The 23859-nt window shown below is 43.7% G+C and overlaps 1 protein-coding gene across 1 annotated transcript in view; it reads right to left on the reverse strand.

Moving 5' to 3' along the window:
• Positions 1–23859, reverse strand: part of LOC106580422 (tricarboxylate transport protein B, mitochondrial) — a 29973-nt gene that overhangs the window by 4600 nt on the left and 1514 nt on the right. The window contains exons 2-8 of the mRNA XM_014161464.3: positions 10684–10791; positions 5228–5327; positions 2400–2538; positions 1041–1125; positions 699–803; positions 348–463; positions 149–222 (exon numbers count right to left, since the gene is read on the reverse strand). Coding sequence (XP_014016939.1) covers positions 149–222; positions 348–463; positions 699–803; positions 1041–1125; positions 2400–2538; positions 5228–5327; positions 10684–10791 — 727 coding nt within the window. The remainder of the gene's footprint in view (positions 1–148; positions 223–347; positions 464–698; positions 804–1040; positions 1126–2399; positions 2539–5227; positions 5328–10683; positions 10792–23859) is intronic.

The following is a 23859-nucleotide window of genomic DNA, read 5'->3' on the forward strand; positions in this document are numbered from 1 at the left end:
TGAGAACATAGAACAAGGAGAGAGTAGAACATAGAATTGCATATAGAACACATGATCTCTATTTAGTAGAACCTCAAGAATCCTTATGCTCCTGAAGGGTGTCATGAATAAAGTTTGATTGTATAAAAGAGTATAGTGGTGCACTTACGCTCGTACACCCTCGTGTCTCATGATCTTGACGGCACAGTCCAGTGTACTCTTATACTTATGAGCCTCCAGACCCTTAGAAAGAAAAAAACAGGGTTATTCCCTTAGACAGAGGTGGAGTTAAGTCATACATATATTTCTAACAGATTAAATCCTTTCAGATCTAAACAAGTGCCCATAGACGCTACCCTATACTGCACCTGCATCCTGGTCTTGATGACATCCAGTGGGGTGTTCCCGAACACACTGGCTGCTCCTGCAATGGCTCCAAACGTTCCCGTCACCACGGGGTTAATAGCCTTATTGGGGTTATCCCCTGGGAAAAGGAGACACAGACAGAATGCTGTTTAACACTTACCCAAGTGAGGTACTCTCTTTTGACGCTTGTCAAAGAGAGTAGCTTTTTACAATTGACCACTAGAGGTCAGCATTTTCTGTGTGGTGTAGACCTGTACTCAAGCTTCCTGATGATGATGGCTCAGGGTGCTTTTGACCAAAGCCCTATATAGGGAACAGGATATCATCTGGCACGCAACTTTGAAGTCTCATACCTTTGTACCAGTTCCTGAGGGAGGTCATGACGTAGAATCGGATGGCTTGGTTGGAGCCCTGCTTCAGAACGGTGGCTGTCAGGCCCTGGTAGGTCCCCCTAATACCTTGGGGACAAAAGCAGACAGCAGCACTTAGCATCACTGGATGTAGTAGCAGCATATGCATTCCCCTCTTTAAACAGTGATGTCAGTGTGAATCCACATGTAAGGCCTTTGTTGACCACTCCAGTTTAGGGTGGTAGGACCAGATTACCCTCCCTAAACCCTAACCTTACCATGGAGAAAAGCAAAGGTGACCTTAGATCAGTGGCTATGGGTAACTTCCCCCTACACCTTTCTTACCTTGGGTTCTGATGATCTCCCTGACTCCATGGTAGAAGCCTCTGTATTTGGGGTTGGCTGAAGACTGGTCGTGGATGAACTTAACCTTGAGAAAGAACACAGGGACAGTGTGATCGCCAAAAACACACACACACACACACACACACACACACACACACACACACACACACACACACACACACACACACACACACACACACACACACACACACACACACACACACACACACACACACACTTTTATTAACAATCCCACGCCTGCTCCAGGAAAATAGCATTATCACTTTTTCCCCACTGTTCCTTATTATTTTATTATCAGTTTCTCAGAGCACTGAGAGCAGACTAGACAGCCTTGGGCTTTACTTCAGAGAATACCAAAGAGTACACTCCTTGAAGGATCGGGTCCACTCACCCTCACTCAGCTGTTGGATTAGACAGTTAACAAATCCAGAGACTGATTTGGGATCAGCTCTTTTTACCCATCTCCACATCTAAAACAGGTAGCCTAGCGGTTAGAGTGTTGGGCCAGTAACCATGGGTCGCTAGTTCAAATCCCCGAGCTGACAAGGTGAAAATATGTCGATGTGCCCTTGAGCAAGGCACTTAACCCAAATTTCTCAGGGTCGCCTCTGATAATGCCAGACCCTGGCCGTGACCTCAATCTCTGAGGGTATCTCAGGGAGAGTGGGATATGCAAAAAAAAAACACATATCCAATTCACATGTGTGAAATAGGAAAAATATAAGCACCCACCAAATGATTATTAAATATTATTATCATCAGCTGAACAGCCAATCTGACCTCAGATCAGTGGGTAGGGGATATCAGTGACACTGAATCTGAGAGGAGAGGAGTGGAAGATAAAGATAAGAAAGAGGAGAGGGGGAGAGAGAGGTGGGCATGCAGGAGAGAAAGAGATACAGGAAAAGAAAGGGAGGAGGAGGAGAGCGATAGGAAGAGGAGAGGAGTATAGAGGAGAGGAAGGGGGGAGAGATGAGAAGATGAGGAGAGGAGGAGAGCGATAGGAAGAGGAGTATAGAGGAGAGGAAGAGGGGAAAGATGTGAAGATGCGGAGAGGAGGAGGAGAGCGATAGGAAGAGGAGAGAGGGGTATAGAGGAGAGGAAGGGGAGAGAGACAGGAAGAGGAGAGGAGGAGAGTGACAGGAAGAGGAGAGAGGGGTATAGAGGAGAGACAGGAAGAGGAGAGAGGGGTATAGAGGAGAGGAAGGGGGGAGAGACAGGAAGAGGAGAGGGGGGTATAGAGGAGAGGAAGGGGAGATAGACAGGAAGAGGAGAGGAGGAGGAGAGAGAGACAGAAAGATGAGAGGGGGGTAGATAGATGCTCTGTCGCAGACGTACCTTGACAGTCTCCATGGGGCAGACTATGACTACAGCCTCCATGACTCCAGCCCCCAGCCCACATAGCAGACCCCTGGTGCTGTTCAACTTCCCTGCCTCGTCACGGGCATGGTTACTGAGATACTCAAACACACCAAACCTGAGGGAGGGGAGGAGAGAGAGAACAGGTTAATGTACAGTCCATTCCAGTCAGTTTGACCAGTTCAATCAACCAGTTCAATCAATGTGGTTCTTCTGAGTTAGAGTCATCAGTAACAAGCAGAGCTGCTGCTCAGGTTTGAGTGTGGTACAGTGATATCAGGAAGAGGAGTTAGGCTTGAATTTTAACATTAGTCTATCTCTAAGAATATCAGACTAGAACCTAAATCTAAAATGTTTTTGAATCATATTAGAATCTCATTAGACTCTCAATAGAATCTCCCTCTAGCCTGCCTCCTCTTCAGCTGAGTGGCTGAGCTTGTTACCTAGGTGACAGTAAAACACAGAAACTGATACTGTATAACTGTGAAGATGAGGAAGGTCAAAGTTACTGATATCTCTGGATGACCTACAGAAACAATGAACACCTTAGAGGGACACCTTAGAGGAAGCCATTTTGGGCTTAATCAGTTAAACTACCGATGAGCAGAATTTCACACCAGTTTCCTCTATGAGCCCCATAGTACAGAACCACTTAGTAATCACAGTAGAAGTCTTGCCTCAGTCCTATGGAAGTGGATACATAGATACACCTCAAGGCAAGAGGCAAATGACTTCCTTCGATGCCCAGATGAAGTGAAACAAACTGCTAGTGAACTAGATTCTTTTACTACCCAGCACAAGGCACTTTCATGTTAAAAAATGTAGCAATAAAGTCTGATGCCTCTGCAAGCAACGGATGCCCAGCAACTGCAACCATGGAAGTGAGCTGAGAGTTCCGTTTCACCTCAGGAAGGTGTGTGTGTGTGTGTATATGTGTGTGTGTGTGTGTGTGTGTGTGTGTGTGTGTGTGTGTGTGTGTGTGTGTGTGTGTGTGTGTGTGTGTGTGTGTGTGTGTGTGTGTGTGTGATTACACCAAGGACCAATAAATAACCACTTTGCCTTTGCATGCCTTTATTTTCAATTTGAGTTTTTCAATAAGACATTTAAAAAAAGTACTAGCTTGTGTGTGTGTGTGTGTGTGTGTGTGTGTGTGTGTGAGAGTAATCAGTTAGGAGATGCTGTTCCATATAGTCCTTCACCGGGAAGGTTATTTATAGCAGGAATTGGATTGTGGTAATAGCAGGGACAAACTGAACATGGTGGAAGATAGGAGGAGTGGGGGAGGAGGAGGAGAGGGAGAAGAAAGACACTTTGCCACTTAGTGTTGATTAACAGTTTGTTTTCATGTAGCCTGTTAAAGCAGTACACTCACAGAATGTGAACTACTGCAAGATCAGGTTGGTTTCACAAGGCTAGAGTCCATGCCTCTGACCTCTCACCCGAGAGTGTCTGGTCTGAGCAATGTCTTCATGTCTGTCTCAGACATTGACGATCTGTCTCGATCTCTGGGTTTGTTTCGCTGTTCTATTTCCTCATCTCTTCTCCCTCTACCCCTCCTTTTGCTCTCACTATCTTTCCTTCTCTTTTTTCACCTCATATTTCTTTGTTCTTTAAAATTCAGCATATGTTTATCTGTCTCTACTCAAGACTCATGTTGGTTTTTTTGAGTGACAGCCGCTTCACGACTCACATACTCTCTCCGCCGTGCAGGAACACACACACTCTGACTGGCAAACAGAAGGCAATGATACCTTTATACCTTCAAAACAGGTGTCTCTCTTCTCCATCTCTCTTTCTCTCCCTCTCTCATGGTCTCTCTCTTTCTCTCCCATCCACCTTACTTGGACTACAAGGAAGTGGCAAAATACTTTTTTGAACTACACTTTAGATTAGCCCATTAAAATGACTAAATGGACAAGAACTACCTCCTCTCTTTAGCCAATTCAAACGGAAGAGAAAAAAGTTTATTGTTACAACATGACGGATGACAGCTGAGCCTTCACCCATAGTCCAGGATAAGTCAGAGGCACTTTGGTTGTCACAGAGACCATGGAGAGTCTTCTAAAGCCCATCAGGGCTCTATCTGAAAGGTCAGTCGCTCTTTGCCAAGAGATGGGTGGCAGGAGGGAGGAGGCAGGTACATGGAGAACGGGGGGGGGGGGAGAATGAAAGGATGGGAAAGAGGATGAGGAGGGGAGGCAGGTGGAGTTAGGTGGGTGGATGAAAAAGATTAGTCTCGCTACATTAAAGCCCATGGCCTCTTTATGCCCCCCCCCCCACACACACACAGTACATAAAGGCAATCAGCTAATGGGATGGGGGAGATGGGAGGAAAGGGGAGAAAAGGATGGATTGGTAGGGGAAGGAGGGAAAGGTGGGGAGAAGACAGAGGATGAAAAATATACCCCCCCCCCACACACACACACACACACACACACACACACACACACACACACACACACACACGGCTGTCAGACTGAGAGTGTAGACAGATGATGTGGCCTACTCTTGTTGCCCTGTCCACCTCTATGCCCTGTTTGCCTAATGTCCCCCTCCCCTATCTGACTGAATGACACACACTGACACACACACAAACACACACAGGTTTTCCTCTCTGTATCTCCACTGAGACACTGAGTGGCAGCTCTGTCCAGTCTACAGACAGGCTCTGCCCTTTAAGACACACACAGAGAAAGATGATAATGCCCCAGTCTAAGACGTTCCTTCTGCCACACTACAGAGACCAGCGTGACATTTGAGCTATGCATTGTGGGTATGTGAGTGAGTGTGCATGTGTTTCTACATACCTGACAGCTGATTTGGGTATGGATCCGTAGAGCAGTGAGCTGAGTCCTCTATACAGTCCCCTCACCCCATGACCATGTACTGTCTGCTTCACACAATCACCTACACACACACAATTAACACACAACCTAAAATGAACATACAACCAGCTATAGACACACAGAGAGCATTAAAATCACATATTCATATTCACACACACGGAAAGACACAACCGTATGAAAACTCCTTGATAAGCATAAGCTTGTATGAGACAGAGACATCTGTCTGCAGGGCTCATTAAGATGGCTGGAGCTATGAGGATCTGAGGCCACGAGAAACCAGACTCACACTGTGGTGTGTGTGTGTGTGTGTGTGTGTGTGCCTGTTTACAGTCATACAAACAAGCACAGTGACAGCCTGCCAGAGTCACTAATGCACCTGAGGATGATGGGTAATTTGATCATTAGAGAGAGAGAGAGAGAGAGAGAGAGAGAGAGAGAGAGAGAGAGAGAGAGAGAGAGATGAAGGTTGATTGGTTTGGTAAACACAATGACGACCTTGTATCTTTTGAGGGTTAGATGCATTGGGGGAGAAAAGGTGTAGATGTATTAAAGGAGATGTGTAGGGTTAGGGTAAGGGTTAGGGTTAGGGTAAGGGTTAGGGTAAGGATAAGGGTAAGGGTTAGGGTAAGGGTAAGGGTTAGGGTTAGGGTAAGGGTAAGGGTAAGGGTTAGGGTTGGGATTGTTGTTTCAAGTTTTATTAGTCGTATGCAGGGGCCCAACATTCACTAGGGACGGAGGGGACAATTCTGAAATTGCATTTTTGTTCCCCCCAGTTTTATCATTGGAATGTGATACAAAACGAGACAACCCTGTGCTTTAGGACCATGGGGACGCCTCTGAACGGTACGTAGGCTGTTTGGATTAAAAAAATGTATATATACAGTACCAGTCAAAAGTTAGGAGAGACCTACTCATTCAATGGTTTTTCTTTATTTTTACTATTTTCTACATGGTAAAATAATAGTGAAGACATCAAACCTATAAAATAACACATATGGAATCATATAGTAAGTAAAAAATTTGGACTCATCAGACCAAAGGTCAGACTTCCACTGGTCTAATGTCCATTGCTCGTGTTTCTTGGCCCAAGCAAGTCTCTTCTTATTGGTGTCCTTTAGTAAGGGTTTCTTTGCAGCAATTCGACCATGAAGGCCTGATTAACGCAGTCTCCTCTAAACAGTTGATGTTGAGATGTGTTTGTTACTTGAACTCTGTGAAGAATTTATTTGGGCTGCAATTTCTGAGGTGCAGTTAACTCTCATGAACTTATCCTCTGCAGCAGAGGTAACTCTGGGTCTTCCTTTCCTGTGGCGATCCTCAGGAGAGCTTGTTTCATCATAGCGCTTGATGGTTTTTGCGACTGCACTTGAAGAAACTTTCAAAGCTCTTGAAATGTTCCATATTGACTGACCTTCATGTCTTAAAGTAATGATGGACTGTCGTTTCTAGTTGCTTATTTGAGCTGTTCTTGCCATAATATGAACTTGGTCTTTTACCAAATAGGACTATCTTCTGTATACCCCCTACCTTGTCACAACACAACTGATTGGCTCAAATGCATTAAGAAGGAAAGAAATTCCACAAATGTACTTTTAACAAGGTACATCTGTTAATTGAAATGCATTCCAGGTGATTACCTCATGAAGCTGGTTGAGAAAATGCCAAGAGTGTGCAAAGCTGTCATCAAGGCAACGGGTGGGTACTTTGAAGAATCTAAAATATAAAATATATTTTGATTTTTTTTAAACTTTTTTGGTTAGTACATGCTTCCATATGTGTTATTTCATAGTTTTGATGTCTTCACTACTATTCTACAATGTAGAAAATAGTACAAATAAAGAAAAACCAGGAATGAGTAGGTGTGTCCAAACTTTGACTGGTACTGTATATATACAGCACATTGACTCTGTACCGGCACCCCCCTGTATTTTTTGTTATTTTTTACTGCTGCTCTTTAATTACTTGTTACTTTTATCTCTTATTCTTATCCATATTTTTTGAAACTGCACTGTTGGTTAGGGGCTCATAAGTAAGCATTTCACTGTAAGGTATACCTGCTGTATACGGCGCGTGTGACTAATCAAATCTGATTTGATTTGACTAACGATATATATTCTTCATTGTTGATGGATGAGTCCTGGGTGGATGAATCTTTGAACATATTCCAATTAGTATTCTCAAAACAGTCCTGCAGCATTGAGTCTGCCTCTGTCCACTATTCTCTGTGTTGGTGGCTCCTTATTGAATTGCTGCTTGTAGGCGGAGAGTAGGAACAGAAAGACGTGATCTGATTGACCGAAGTGGGGGCGGGGGATGACTTTGTATGTATCAGGGATCTTTGTATAGACTGCATTCAGAAAGTATTCAGAACCCTTGACTTTTTCCACATTTTGTTACGTTACAGCCTAATTCTAAAATTGATAACATTGGTGAGGGAAGAAAACAATCTACATACAATACCCCATAATGACAAAGCAAAAACTGTTTAGACATCTTTGCAAATGTATTACAAATAAAAAAACGGAAATATACCATTAATATAAATATTCAGACCCTTTACTCAGGACTTTGTTGAAGCACCTTTGCCAGCAATTACAGCGTCGAGTCTTTTTGGGTATGACGCTACAAGCTTGGCACACCTGTATTTAGGGAGCTTCTCCCATTCTTCTCTGCAGATCCTCTCAAGCTCTGTCAGGGTGGATGGGGAGCATCGCTGCGCAGCTATTTTCAGGTCTCTCCAGAGATGTTAGATCGAGTTCAAGTCCGGCGTCTGGCTGGGCCACCCAAGGACATTCAGAGACTTGTCCTGAAGCCACTGCTGCGTTGTCTTGGCTGTGTGCTTAGGGTCGTTGTTCTGTTGGAAGGTAGACCTTCACCCCAGTCTGAGATCCTGAGTGCTCTGGAGAAGGTTTTCATCAAGGATATCTCTGTACTTTTCTCCGGTCACCTTTCCCTCGATCCTGACTAGTCTCCCAGTCCCTGCCGCTGAAAAACATCCACACAGCATGATGCTGCCACCACCATGCTTCACCGTAGGGATGGTGCCAGGTTTCCTCCAGACGTGACGCTTGGCATTCAGGCCAAAGAGTTCAATCTTGGTTCCATCAGACCAGAAAATCTTGTTTCTCATGGTTTGATAGTCTTTAGGTGCCTTTTGGCAAACTCCAAGCGGGCTGTCATGTGCCTTTCACTGAGGAGTGGCTTTCATCTTGCCACTCCACCATAAAGGCCTGATTGATGGAGTGCTGCAGAGATGGTTGTCCTTCTAGAAGATTCTCCCATCTCCACAGAGGAACTCTGGAGCTCTGTCAGAGTGACCATCGGGTTCTTGGTAACCTCCCTGACCAAGGCCCTTCTCCCCCAATTGCTCAGTTTGGCCGGGCGGACAGCTCTAGGAAGAGTCTTGGTGGTTCCAAACTTCTTCCATTTAAGAATGATGGAGGCCACTGTATTCTTGGGGACCTTCAATGCTGCAGAAATGTTTTGGTACCCTTCCCCAGATCTGTGCCTTGACACAATCCTGTCTCGGAGCTCTATGGAGAATTCCTTCGACCTCATGGCTTGGTTTTTGTCATTATGGGGTATTGTGTGTAAATTGATGAGGAACACACACACACAAAAAAAAATGATTTCAGCAATTTTAGAATAAGGCTGTAACGTAACAAAATGTGGTCAAGGGGTCTGAATACTTTCCGAATGCACTGTACAGTCGTGGCCAAAAGTTTTGAGAATGACACAAATATTAAGTCTGCTGCCTCAGTTTGTATGATGGCAATTTGCATATACTCCAGAATGTTATGAAGAGTGATCAGATGAATTGCAATTAATTGCAAAGTCCCTCTTTGCCATGCAAATGAACTGAATACCAAAAAAACATTTCCACCTCATTTCAAACCTGCCACAAAAGGACCAGCTGACATCATGTCAGTGAGTCTCTCGTTAACACAGGTGTGAGTGTTGAAGAGGACAAGGCTGGAGATCACTCTGTCATGCTGATTGAGTTTGAATAACAGACTGGAACCTTCAAAAGGAGGGTGGTGCATGGAATCATTGTTCTTCCTCTGTCAAGCATGGTTACCTGCAAGGAAACACGTGCCATCATCATTGCTTTGCACAAAATGGGCTTCACAGGCAAGGATATTGCTGCCAGTAGGATTGCACCTAAATCAACCATTTATCGGATCATCAAGAACTTCAAGGAGAGCGGGTCAATTGTTGTGAAGAAGGCTTCAGGGTGCCCAAGAAAGTCCAGCAAGTGCCAGCACCGTCTCCTAAAGTTGATTCATCTGCGGGATCGGGGCACCACCAGTACAGAGCTTGCTCAGGAATGGCAGCAGGCAGGTGTGAGCGCATCTGCACGCACAGTGAGGCGAAGACTTTTGGAGGATGGCCTGGTGTCAAGAACGGCAGCAAAGAAGCCACTTCTCTCCAGGAAAAACATCAGGGACAGACTGATATTCTGCAAAAGGAAAAACATCAGGGACAGACTGATATTCTGCAAAAGGAAAAACATCAGGGACAGACTGATATTCTGCAAAAGGTACAGGGATTGGACTGCTGAGGACTGGGGTAAAGTCATTTTCTCTGATGAATCCCCTTTCCGATTGTTTGGGGCATCCGGAAAAAATATTGTCTGGAGAAGACAAGGTGAGCGCTACCATCAGTCCTGTGTCATGCCAACAGTAAAGCATCCTGAGACCATTCATGTGTGGGGTTGCTTCTCAGCCAAGGGAGTGGTTTCACTCACAATTTTGCCTAAGAACACAGCCATGAATAAAGAATGGTACCAACACATCCTCAGAGAGCAACTTCTCCCAACCATCCAGGAACAGTTTGGTGACGAACAATGCCTTTTCCAGCATGATGGAGCACTTTGCCATAAGGCAAAAGTGATAACTAAGTGGCTCGGGGAACAAAACATCAATATTTTGGGTCCATGGCCAGGAAACTCCCCAGACCTTAATCCCATTGAGAACTTATCCTCAATTCTTATATTATCTTCAATCCTCAAGAGGCGGGTGGACAAACAAAACCCCACAAATTCTGACAAACTCCAAGCATTGATTATGCAAGAATGGGCTGCCATCAGTCAGGATGTGGCCCATAAGTTAATTGACAGCATGTCACAGCGGATTGCAGAGGTCTTGAAAAAGAAGGGTCAACACTGCAAATATTAACTATTTGCATCAACTTCATGTAATTGTCAATAAAAGCCTTTGACACTTATGAAATGCTTGTAATTATACTTCAGTATTCTATAGTAACATCTGACAAAAATATCTAAAGACACTGAGGCAGCAGACTTTGTGAAAATTAATATTTGTGTCATTCTCAAAACTTTTGGCCACGACTGTATGTGTTGTGTGTTGTAGGGTGGGAGGACACACACACACACAAACATACAGTCAGAAACTCACCAATGCCCCTGTATTTGGGAGGGTTGGCCTTCTCGTCCAGCTGTAGCTGAGTCTTCACATACTCTGTAGGGAAGGTGATACAGATTTCTATACCCCCTGCTATACCACCTGTAGAAAACACAGAGAGCACAGATAAAGCTATACCACCTGTAGAATAGATAGCCTAATTTAGTTACTGTCAACCTGGCACTGCTAAGGATTCAGGGATGAACCAAACGTTGTAAATGTATTCAGAACCATATGTGCTTACTGTCATTACAGTTTGGTGAATTCCTTCGAACTGGGCTGAACAGAGAGCAATGGTCAGATAAAGCTTATCAACCAGAAGATTTATTTTGTGAATCTTCAGGTAGTTAGCCTTGGTACCAGACTGTTTCTGCTTTTAATAAAGTACACAATGACAGGCTGGCTGAAGCAGGCTTCACTTTGGGTGAAGTCATTATATCAAGATAAATAACAATAACCCTACAAATAGCTGTTATCCATAAACCTTAAAAGATCAGAGAGTGTGAGAGGAATGTTATGGGGAGATGCAGCCATTTTCTCTATGTATAAACGTGTAGCTGTTAGATCGAACAAACAATATAACAAACATAAAAAAGGAACAAACAAACAAACGAACGAATCGATGAATTAATAAATGATGTTGGACTGCTCTATATTGTGGATGAATTCAGAGGATGGGGATGAGTGTCAAGAGCAGAACTATGCAGATGAGTCACTTGGGAAGAAGGGAGGACGAGTGAGAGGCAGGGAGAGAGGGAGGGAGGGAGGGAGGGAGGGAGGGAGGGAGGGAGGGAGGGAGGGAGGATGAGTGAGAGGGAGGGAGGGAGAGAGGACAAGGAGGCTGACATTAATTAAATGATCTGCTCTGCCCAGGGGGAGGGGCTCCCTTACACAGCCCAATACCCTCCATTAGCTCAATAACACTTTTCTCTCACTCACTCACTCACTCACTCACTCACTCACTCACTCACTCACCTCACTCACTCACTCACCTCACTCACTCACTCACCTCACTCACCTCACTCACCTCACTCACTCACCTCACTCTAATCCCAGAGGCCCTCTGTATAAAGAAATAACGGGAAGTATACAGATATGTCATCCAACTGTGTGACAGCTTGGCATCCATCCCTCTGCTGCCATTATTGTAGGCCAAGGCTCTCAATCTCTTCTCTACAGCACTTAGCATTTTATCATTCTGGAGGTGGTAGGAGATATATTTAACCTATGACACATACACTACATGTACAGTAGATATAGAACGATTTTAAGTGGTTGGTGGTCAATTACACATTGATATATGGTTGAGTGAGAGTATTCAGCAAAGCAAATTGCCCTAACAAGGCAAAGCCCTGTATACAGTAGCTGATACAAAATGCATTTGTATAGTATTTTCCACAGGCAAGATAAGGTTGTACAACAGTCTAGAAAGCTGAGTCATGATGCTGCATTATTTTTATTGCATTACAACCTGTAATTTAAAAGGATTTTTATTTGGATTTCATGTAATGAACATAACCAATTTGGACTATTTTGTGTAAGTGAATTGAAAAAAATTACTTGTTTCAAAAAATGAAATAAAAAAAACTAAAACGGAAAAGTGTTGCGTATATATGTATTCACCCCCTTTTCTATGAAGCCCCTAAATAAGATCTGGTGCAACCAATTACCTTCAGAAGTCACATAATTAGTTAAATAAAGTTCACCTGTGTGCAATCTAAGTGTCACATGATCTGTCACATGATCTCAGTATATATACAGCTGTTCTGAAAGTCCCCAGAGTCTGCAACACCACTAAGCAAGTGGCACCACCAAGCAAGCGGCACCATGAAGACCAAGGAGCTCTTCAAACAGGTGAAGGACAAAGTTGTGCAGAAGTACAGATCAGGGTTGGGTTATAAAAAAATATCAGAAACTTTGAACATCCCACGGAGCACCATTAAATCCGTTATAAAAAAATGGAAAGAATATGGCACCACAACAAACCTGTCAAGAGAGGGCCGCCCACCAAAACTCACGGACCAGGAAAGGACCACTTAGGACCACTTTAAGCCGTACACTCCACAGAGCTGGGCTTTACGAAAGAGTGGCCAGAAAAAAGCCATTGCTTAAAGAAAAAAATAAGCAAACACGTTTGGTGTTCGCCAAAAGGCATGTGAGAGACTCCCCAAACATATGGAATAAGGTACTCTGGTCAAATGAGACTAAAATGTAGCTTTTTGGCCATCAAGGAAAACGTTATGTCTGGTACAAACCCAACACCTCTCATCACCCCGAGAACCCCATCCACACAGTGAAGCATGGTGGTGGCAGCATCATGCTGTGGGGATGTTTTTCCATCGGCAGAGACTGAGAAACTGGTCAGAATTGAAGGAATGATGGATGGCTCTAAATACAGGGAAATTCTTGAGGGAAACCTGTTTCAGTCTTCCAGAGATTTGAGACTGGGATGGAGGTTCACCTTCCAGCAGGACAATGACCCTAAGCATACTGCTAAAGCAACAATCGAGTGGTTTAAGGGGAAACATTTATGGCCTAGTCAAACTTGGAATGGCCTAGTCAAAGCCCAGACCTCAATCCAATTGAGAATCTGTGGTATGACTTAAAAATGGCTGTACACCAGCAGAATCCATCCAACTTGAAGGAGCTGGAGCAGTTCTGCCTTGAAGAATGGGCAAAAATTCCAGTGGCTAGATGTGCCAAGCTTATAGAGACTTACCTCAAGAGACTTGCAGATGTAATTGCTGCAAAAGGTGGCTCTACAAAGTATTGACTTTGGGGGGGGGGGGGGAATGGGTGAAAACTTGAGCGTGCATAACTATTCTGTTTTTTAAAATCTTATTTCTTGTTTGTTTCACAATAAAAAATATTTAGCATCTTCAAAGTGGTAGGCATGTTGTGTAAATGAAATGATACAAACCCCACAAAAATCCATTTTAATTCTAGGTTGTAAGGCAACAAAATAAGAAAAATGCCAAGGGGGGGTGAATACTTTCATAAGCCACTGTACACACACAAACAGCTTTAATCCCAGTGTTAAGTAAGGTTCAGCAGATCACATGAGATCTAATACATTTCTACTACACTACACTACACTAGCACGCTGACCCAGTCTGGACAGGTCAGTACAGTGCATTCGGAAAGTATTCAGACCCCTTGACTTTTTCCACATTTTGTTACGTTACAGGCTTATTCTAAAATGGATTCAATAAATCTTTTCCTCATCAATCTGCACACAATACCCCATAATGACGAAGTGAAAACAGGCTTTTAGAAACATTTGCTAATTTATTCAAAATAAAAACAGAAAAAATATGTATTTACTTAAGTATTCAGACCCTTTGCTATGAGATTCGAAATTGAGCTCAGGTGCATCCTGTTTCCATTGATCATCTTTAAGATGTTTCAACAACTTGATTGGAGTCCACCTGTGGTAAATTCAATTGATTGGACATGATTTGGAAAGGCACACACCTGTCTATATAAGGTCCTACAGTTGACAGTGCATGTCAGTGTAACCGATGTGAAATGGCTAGTTAGTTAGCGGTGGTGCGCGCTAATAGCGTTTCAATCGGTGACGTCACTCGCTCTGAGACTTGAAGTAGGGTTTCCCCTTGCATTGCAAGGGCCGCGGCTTTTGTGGCGCGATGGGTATCGATGCTTCGTGGGGTGTCAGTTGTTGATGTGTGCAAGGGTCCCTGGTTCGAGCCCGGGTTGGGGCGAAGAGAGGGACGGAACCTACACTGTTACATTGCAGCATCAATGGGACAAGTCTCTGAAAGTCCTTGAGTGGCCCAGCCAGATCGTGGACTTGAACCCGATCAAACATATCTGGAGAGACCTGAAAATAGCTGTGCAGTGACGCTCCCCATCCAACCTGACAGAGCTTGAGAGGATCTGCAGAGAAGAATGGGAGAAACTCCCCAAATACAGGTGTGCCAAGCTTGTAGCGTCCTACCCAAGAAGACTTGAGGCTATAATTCTAATTAATTGCTGCCAAAGGTGCTTCAACAAAATACTGAGTAAAGGGTCCGAATACCTATGTAAATGTGATATTACAGTTTGTCATTATGGGGTAGTGTGTGTAGATTGATAAAGAAAAAAAACAATTTCATCCATTTTAGAATAAGGCTGTCACGAAACAAAATGTGGAAAAAGTCAAGGGGTCTGAATACTTTCCGAATGCCCTGTATGTCTACATTAGACTTCATGCCAGACAGTACTACAACAGTTTTACACGTAAAGGCTATTGGGGAAGCAGTGTCTCCATCACAAACACATATGCATGCGCACTAACAACTCAGATTATTAATTCTCATCAGACATGCAGGAACGTGTTTGCCATCCAACCCATCACACTCACACACACACACACACGCCCTTAAATGACTCCAGTAGTACTGTACCACAGCTGAATGAGCAGACCTTTCATCTTGATCTATTCCTGAACCAGACACACAGAAAACAGAACATTCTCCTTCTCTCGCTCCTCCAGTTCCCCCCTCTCTCACCTTCCCTCTCTTCTCTCTCTCTGCCAGGTCCCCCCTCTCTCTCACCCTCCCTCTCTCCTTCTCTCTCCCTGCCAGTCCCCCCTCTCTCTCTATACCTCTTCCCTAGGTTGTGCTGTCTCTCTCTCACCCTCCCTCTTTCTCTCTCTCCGCCAGTTCCCCCCTCTCTCACCTTCCCTCTCTCTGCCAGTTCCCCCCTCTCTCTCACCCTCCCTCTCTCCTCTCTCTCCGCCAGTCCCCCCTCTCACCCTCTCTCTCTCTATATACCTCTTCCCTAGGCTGTGCTCTCTCTCTTACCCTCCCTCCCCCTCTCCTTCTCTCTCTCTCTGCCAGTTCCCCCCTCTCACCCTCCCTCTCTCCTTCTCTCTTCCCGCCAGTCCCCCCTCTCTCTCACCCTCTCTCTATACCTCTTCCCTAGACTGTGCTCGCTCTCTACCTTTCTGTGTCAGTTCACAAAATCAATGTGTTTTCATATGACACTGACACTTGTCATTAGTGGGAATTGATGTACCTAGAAACCAGTTTACCATTTCCTACCCAGCAGTCACTGAGAAAGAGGTTCTGCAGGGACAGACATAGGGGCTATCAAATACAGAGCATGCACAGCATGTAAACCAATCAGACAACTAGGATATACAGTTGATCGGAAGTTAACATACACTTAGGTTGGAGTCATTGAAACTCGTTTTTCAACCACTCCACAAATTTCTTGTTAACAAACTATTGTTTTGCCAAGTCGATTAGGACGTCTACTTTGTGCATGACACAAGTCATTTTTCCAACAATTGTTCACAGACAGATTATTTCACTTATAATTCACTGTATCACAATTCCAGTGGGTCAGTAGTTTACATACACTAAGTTGACTGTGCCTTTAGACAGCTTGGAAAATTCCAGAAAATGATGTCATGGCTTTAGAAGCTTCTGATAGGCTAATTGATAGCATTTGAGTCAATTGGAGGTGTATCTGTGAATGTATTTCAAGGCCTACCTTCAAACTCAGTACCTCTTTGCTTTACATCATGGGAAAATCAAAAGAAATCAGCCAAATTGTAGACCTCCACAAGTCTGGTTCATCATTTGGAGCAATTTCCAAATGCCTGAAGGTACCATGTTCATCTGTACAAAGAATAGTACGCAAGTATAAACAAAATGGGACCACGCAGCCGTCATATCGCTCAGGAAGGAGACGCGTTCTGTCTCCTAGAGATGAATCTACTTTGGTGCGAAAAGTGCAAATCAATCCCAGAACAACAGCAAAGGACCTTGTGAAGATGCTGGAGGAAACAGGTACAAAAGTATCTATATCCACAGTAAACCGAGCCCTATATCGACATAACCTGAAAGGCCGCTCAGCAAGGAAGAAGCCACTGCTCCAAAACCGCCTTAAAAAAGCCAGACTACAGTTTGCAACTGCACATGGGAACAAAAGTCATACTTTTTGGAGAAATGTCCTCTGGTCTGATGAAACAAAAATAGAACTGTTTGGCCATAATGACCATCATTATGTTTGGTGGAAAAAGAGGGAGGCTTGCAAGCCGAAGAACTCCATCCCAACCGTGAAGTACGGAGGTGGCAGCATCATGTTGTGGGGGTTCTTTGCTGCAGGAGGGACTGGTGCACTTCACAAAATAGATGGCATCATGAGGAAGGATAATTATGTGGATATATTGAAGAAAGACATCAGTCAGGAAGTTAAAGCTTGGTCGCGAATGGGTCTTCCAAATGGACAATGACCCCAAGCATACTTCCAAAGTTGTGGCAAAATAGTTTAAGGACAACAAAGTCAAGGTATTGGAGTGGCCATCACAAAGCCCTGACCTCAATCATATAGAAAATCTGTGGGCAGGACTGAAAAAGCGTGTGCGAGCAAGGAGGCCTACAAACCTGACTCAGTTACACCAGCATCAGCTATTTTCGTCAGTACATTTTGATAGAGGAACTAGTGAGTGTAAGGGCCGTCGTAGTGAATGGACCAAGGCGCAGCGGGTTGAGTGCTCATCTTTAACTTTTATTGAACACTAAACAAAAAAACGAACGACAGCTAGACAGTTTTGCATGCTACACACACAGCAATGCAAAATCAACGATGTACAGCTGTCCCTGATTGAGAGCCATACCAGGCCAACACAAAGAAATACACAACATAGAATGGAACATAGAAATAGAAAATATAGAACATACAACAAAACCCCGAAACACACAAAACAAACACACCCCTGCCACATCCTGACCAAACTACAATACCAAAATGACCCCTTTACTGGTCAGGACGTGACAGTGAGTTTATTTGCAGCAGTGTATTAAACACAAGGTAACAGTGAAGGAGTGTATCACCTCATGTAGATAACACTTTCCTTAATAGAGCCCTACCCAACCCTGTCCACCCTTACCCTTAATATAACCCATCCACCATACAGGACACCAGAGTTACAGCAAAAGTTTCTGTGTTTTAAAAGTCAACTCGGCGATCGCGTGATTGTTGACGACCGCAGGTTAGCACACTTGGCAAATGATGACACGGCCAAAATGAAAACAAAAAAAGCAAAAAAGGAGAAGAGAAAGGAAACAATGTGAACATTACCATCTCTCTCTCTCACACACACACACGCGCACACACACACCGCCCTCGCAAAGCAGATTTATAGTTTAATCAACAACCTTCAGACTTCACAGCTGGTTTCCTGCTTGCATCACAGCAACTCAGAGCCACACACACACACACACACACACACACACACACACACACACACACACACACACACACACACACACACACACACACACACACACACACACACACACCCACCACTGAGGCTGATTGTCAGTCCAGAGCATGTACAGTGCCTTCAGAAAGTATTCATACCTCTTGGTTTATTCCACATTTTGTTGTGTTACAGCCTGAATTTAAAATGGATATATATATTTTTTAAGTATCTCACCCATCTACACACAATATCCCATAATGACAAAGTGAAAATATTTTTTGAAATGTTTGCAAATGTATTGAAAATGAAATACAGAATTATCTAATTGACATAAGTATAACAACCTTTTGAATAAGTCAAAGGGGTATGAATACTTTCTAAAGGCACTGTATCACTGTGGACCTGGTTGAGTGGATAGGCTGCAGTCCAGCAGTAGACACACATCCCAGCCAAGCCACCCATAGGCACTTTTCACACCATTACACACTATTAGATCAAACATGGAGAGACAGAAAGAGATATATAGCGAGAGATAGATAGATAGATAGATAGATAGATAGATAGATAGATGGAGAGAGAGAGAGAGAGAGAGAGAGAGAGAGAGAGAGAGAGAGAGAGAGGAACATGGAGAGAGAGACAGAGACAGAGAAAGGGTTCGATTAAAATTAGGGAGAAAGGGGATAGCAACAGATGGAGAGCGATCAAGGGAGAAAGAGGGAGAAAATAAGTGCATTTATTGATTTATTATTTATTTATCCAGACATGTCAATTAAGAACAAATTCTTATTTACAAGGATGGCAAAGAGAGAGGGATATAGAGAACAGAAGACCTTTGAAGTGCTATCTATCTATCTGCCTGCTGTTGAGGTAACTCTAATGAGTGTTGGCCACATCTGCTCCTGATTAGAACTCCAGTTTTTCACTGAGAAAAACAAACTTTCAAATCACCCAACCTGGCAACCAATAAACATAAACAAATCTGGCAACCCCACAGTTTATGGACATTTCATGGACCATAACATGCAAGAACCAAAACACAAAAAATACTAAACAGGGGGAAATCATTTGTACTTTAAATGTATTCTTATTTATCCAGACTAGTCACATTAAAATGAAATATGTTCTTCAACAACAGAGAGTGTGAGAGAGAGACAGATTAAACTACACGTTTTTTTCAGGCCAACTCATACATTTAATCATATACATGTATGGACCAGAACACTATAATGTGCAAAAGCCAGGACAGCAAATTACCCGAAAACCCTCTCTATACCTTTAGTTATCCAGGCTCATCTCATTTATGGAAAATATGTTTATCAGGGACCTGGTGTGAAGAGAGATGAGAATACAGGGGAGAGTGTAGAAAGATGATGCCACATGTCCCTATTCCTCAACCCCAATGTAGACCGTAGCCAGAGGTCTTAACATCAAACATGATGTATTAATACAGTCTTAATATTTCTGTTTGCCTCGTCTGAAAGATGAAAGGAATTATTAATCTATCGTCTTCCTTTTTAGGCTTCGCCTGTTCAAAACACCGCTCCCAAACTCTACACTAATGTTTAATTACACATGTCTATTAATTTTACATGGAAAATCTTTTGAACTGCTTCTAACCCTCCAGTAGGCCGTTCCCTGCAGACTGGATGGACGGAGACTGATGTTGTTCTGGCAATGTTGTTGTGTTTTCCTAAAACAGTAAACAGTTTGTCTCTCGTGAGGATGAGTGGGATGTTGTTGTGTTTTCCTAAAACAGTAAACAGTTTGTCTCTCGTGAGGATGAGTGGGATGTTGTTGTGTTTTCCTAAAACAGTAAACAGTTTGTCTCTCGTGAGGATGAGTGGGATGTTGTTGTGTTTTCCTAAAACAGTAAACAGTTTGTCTCTCGTGAGGATGAGTGGGATGTTGTTGTGTTTTCCTAAAACAGTAAACAGTTTGTCTCTCGTGAGGATGAGTGGGATGTTGTTGTGTTTTCCTAAAACAGTAAACAGTTTGTCTCTCGTGAGGATGAGTGGGATGTTGTTGTGTTTTCCTAAAACAGTAAACAGTTTGTCTCTCGTGAGGATGAGTGGGATGTTGTTGTGTTTTCCTAAAACAGTAAACAGTTTGTCTCTCGTGAGGATGAGTGGGATGTTGTCGTCACTTTCTTAGACAGCAATGAATACATCTGTCAGGGAGAGAGCGAGAGAGGTGAAAGAGAAAAAAAGAGGCAGGGAGAGAGCGAGAGAGAGGTGAAAGAGAAAAAAGAGGCAGGGAGAGAGCGAGAGAGAGGTGAAAGAGAAAAAAGAGGCAGGGAGAGAGCGAGAGAGAGGTGAAAGAGAAAAAAGAGGCAGGGAGAGAGCGAGAGAGAGGTGAAAGAGAAAAAAGAGGCAGGGAGAGAGCGAGAGAGAGGTGAAAGAGAAAAAAGAGGCAGGGAGAGAGCGAGAGAGAGGTGAAAGAGAAAAAAGAGGCAGGGAGAGAGCGAGAGAGAGGTGAAAGAGAAAAAAGAGGCAGGGAGAGAGCGAGAGAGAGGTGAAAGAGAAAAAAGAGGCAGGGAGAGAGCGAGAGAGAGGTGAAAGAGAAAAAAGAGGCAGGGAGAGAGCGAGAGAGAGGTGAAAGAGAAAAAAGAGGCAGGGAGAGAGCGAGAGAGAGGTGAAAGAGAAAAAAGAGGCAGGGAGAGAGCGAGAGAGAGGTGAAAGAGAAAAAAGAGGCAGGGAGAGAGCGAGAGAGAGGTGAAAGAGAAAAGAGAGGCAGGGAGAGAGCGAGAGAGAGGTGAAAGAGAAAAAAGAGGCAGGGAGAGAGCGAGAGAGAGGTGAAAGAGAAAAAAGAGGCAGGGAGAGAGTGTGTATGTGTCTGACAGAAAGGACAACAGGGGTTTCATGATTTGACGACTTGCCCCCCAAGGCGCTGGTGGGTCATGAGTCATAGATTCAGAGTGTATTGCCTAGTGCATAGTGCATAGTGTGCAGAGTTCAGTCGGGTAGGAATGAGCAGGGAGTGAGTGCACACTTTGACAAGCCCTCCAAGTCTAAGAGGAGACAGCCACTCAAAGAATTAACTGGCTGCCCTGTGGCAAGAGAGAGAGAGAGAGAGAGAGAGAGAAAGTTACAAACACAGAGCAAGAGAGTACTCTCTCAGACCTCACACACACGCACAGATGCACACGCACACAAACACACACCAACATTGTATGACAATAAAAACCTCTAGTACAAAGGAACACATAAATACAAAGAAAATCAGGACCAGAAACCCATTTAAAACTCTCAGCCCTAGGCCAATCCTGTCTCATATCATAGCCTCCACCTCTCAACATCGGCCATCACCATTGGCTGCTGAGCCCAGGAGAGGGAGTATAAAGAGCTCATACACCCTTCATGAAGAAATGTGCCTCATTTCCATTGTCTGGGTTTGTAAGAGATGTAGGACTTTTCTTCCATTAAGCTACGACTCTCAATGTTCTGTCCAAAATACCTTCCCCTCAGTGCCTCCAGGCCTATACAAGAGACCAATACAACCACACACACACACACACACACACACACACACACACACACACACACACACACACACACACACACACACACTGGGTTACTGTAAGGGTGAGACAGCACCATTAGCAAAGACTAAACAATGTTTCTTTTACAATGCCAGATGTCATCTAAGAAGACATGCTCTCTCTCCTCTCGCTCTCCCCCTCTCTTTCTCTCACTAACTCACTCCATCCGGTAGGCTGTCATTGTAAATAAGAATTAGTTATTAACTGACTTGCCTAGTTAAATTAAGGTTAAACATTTTTTTTTAAATCCTATCATCCCATCTTGCATTACATCAGTCCCAAAAGTTGAATATTTCTCACAAGCTAAGCTAGGTCCGTTATGGCACCAGACGCATGGAGTCATACTAGAGGCATCCAGGCTATGGTCTTTATCTACGGCCCTGAGTTCAAACAACCCAGTTTATGTCATTGGCACAGAAAGATAATGTCTTGCTGTGGTCCTAGGGCCAACAAGGATACTCTCAAGGATATGTACTTTGGGCCTCTGCCAGTTACTGAGAAAAGACTGCAGGCAAAGGAGAGAGGGCTCTAACAAGCAGCACACACACACACTCATTACCACTCCGAGTGCAGGGTTAAATAACTAGATAGAGCTGTGGTTCCATGTCTAGACACGAGAGTGCTTGTCAGATTTATTAACTGTCAAACCAGGTGTCAGGAGGATTCTGTATCTTGGCGTAGTAAAGCATTGGCTTGGCTGTTGATTGAGTAATATCTCAGGTCAGAGTTATAGACACAAGAGCATTTTATCTGATCGTTTTTATCTCACTGAGTCATAGCGACTCATTCTCTGAGAGTAGATCAGTTCCTAGGGTACCACACTGTGATTTCAACACACACTCATATACTCATACATACATACATACACAAGCCATTAATCAAAATAACCAAATATTCTTGGTCTCCCCCTAAATTTGCACCCATAGATTCAGACAGTAAGAAAAACAGAGAAAGAGAGAAATATATTCTATAGATAAGGAGTAATCAACTGGCTTGAAAGAGTGGAGTGTACAAGTGCACAAACAGGTTAAATAAGAGTTGGGCTGACAGAGAGAGAGAGAAGAAAGATGGAGCCTGTTTTGGCTGTTAGCATTCCCAGCCAGCTTGTCTGGTTAGTCTGGTTGAAAGGATAGGAAGGGAGGGAGGAGGCCAGGAAGGTTTCTCCAATCTAACATTTAGATGGACGGCCTCATTTAAATGTACCAATAGCGGAGAGGAGGAGAGTCCGGAGAAAGTGTGTGTGAAATGGCACCATAGGCTGTTAGGATTGTGAAAGGATATCTACAGAGAAAAAAAGGTTGCACAAACCTGCAGTACCAAAGAGTACTGTATGAAACTGTGCATGCTGGCTGGTTTTATTGTTGCTCCACAGTTGGAACAACATTACTACAGTACAAGGTCTGTCAGGGTCATGGTGGTCTCTTGTCAAGGCTGTAATCAATAGAGCGGTGCTAAATGCCTCTCAAGGCATGAGGGTGCCTCTCAAGGCCTCAAAATGCACCAGCCTGCCCTGCCTCACTCTAATCACACACAATGTGGGGGGTGGGTCATGAGTTTCAAATGCAACCATGTTCAGTCTGAGATTACTTTGACAAACCAATATGCGTAATATCCTATGGAAGAGTATGTATGGGATATGAGCCTATGTTATAACTGCATACTGCAGCATTACTAAGAGTCTGTATGAGTTTGTATATTACTACTGCATTATTCAACCTAGTCCTCCATTATAACAGACCTGATTCTGCCCTTTTATACATGCACTCATGCCACTGAGGAATATGTTTATTGTGAATCTCATGCTTTCTACATGTAGGCCTAGTGTATGGCAACTTTGTAATCAAACTACTGAAACCAAATGGCATATCAATGGTTTATGTATAGTACAAGCACAACCACAGATTCCTGAAGCCTTCATTGAAGTCAATAGCATTAGCGAAGGACGCATCGCTCTCCTTCAGCATGGTGTACATTTAAATATATCCAGTGTGATGTGGTTGAAGGTAACTAGCAGTGATCACCAGACTAGATCAGAGTAACAGAATAATGTCAGTGCACTGATCCCACCGTAGCAGTTTGGGGCTTCGGAGAGAGACCCTGCCAGCGAGGCAGGATAAAGACAAGTAGAAAACAGATTCTTTCATTCAGTGCTTGAGAATGTCTTAAGACCTCGCTCTACCAGTATCCCTCACAGCAATGGAGGTTTCAGAGATGAAGGCTACTAGCCTACTACTACTAATAGGTAGATGTCTGAGCTACTTAATACTCATTTTAGAGACATTCTCCTGTTCAGTCCACAGTTCTTGGGTTTCTATATTTGATCCTCATCCAATGCTTGTTATGGTCTTTCTTCGGAGACAGAGGTGGTGGTTTTGGGTGGTTTTACTTCAAAGACATTCCAGTCCAATTTCAGGGT

Source organism: Salmo salar, chromosome 20, assembly GCF_965601325.2.
Source record: "Salmo salar chromosome 20, fSalSal1, whole genome shotgun sequence".
NCBI lineage: Eukaryota > Metazoa > Chordata > Actinopteri > Salmoniformes > Salmonidae > Salmo > Salmo salar.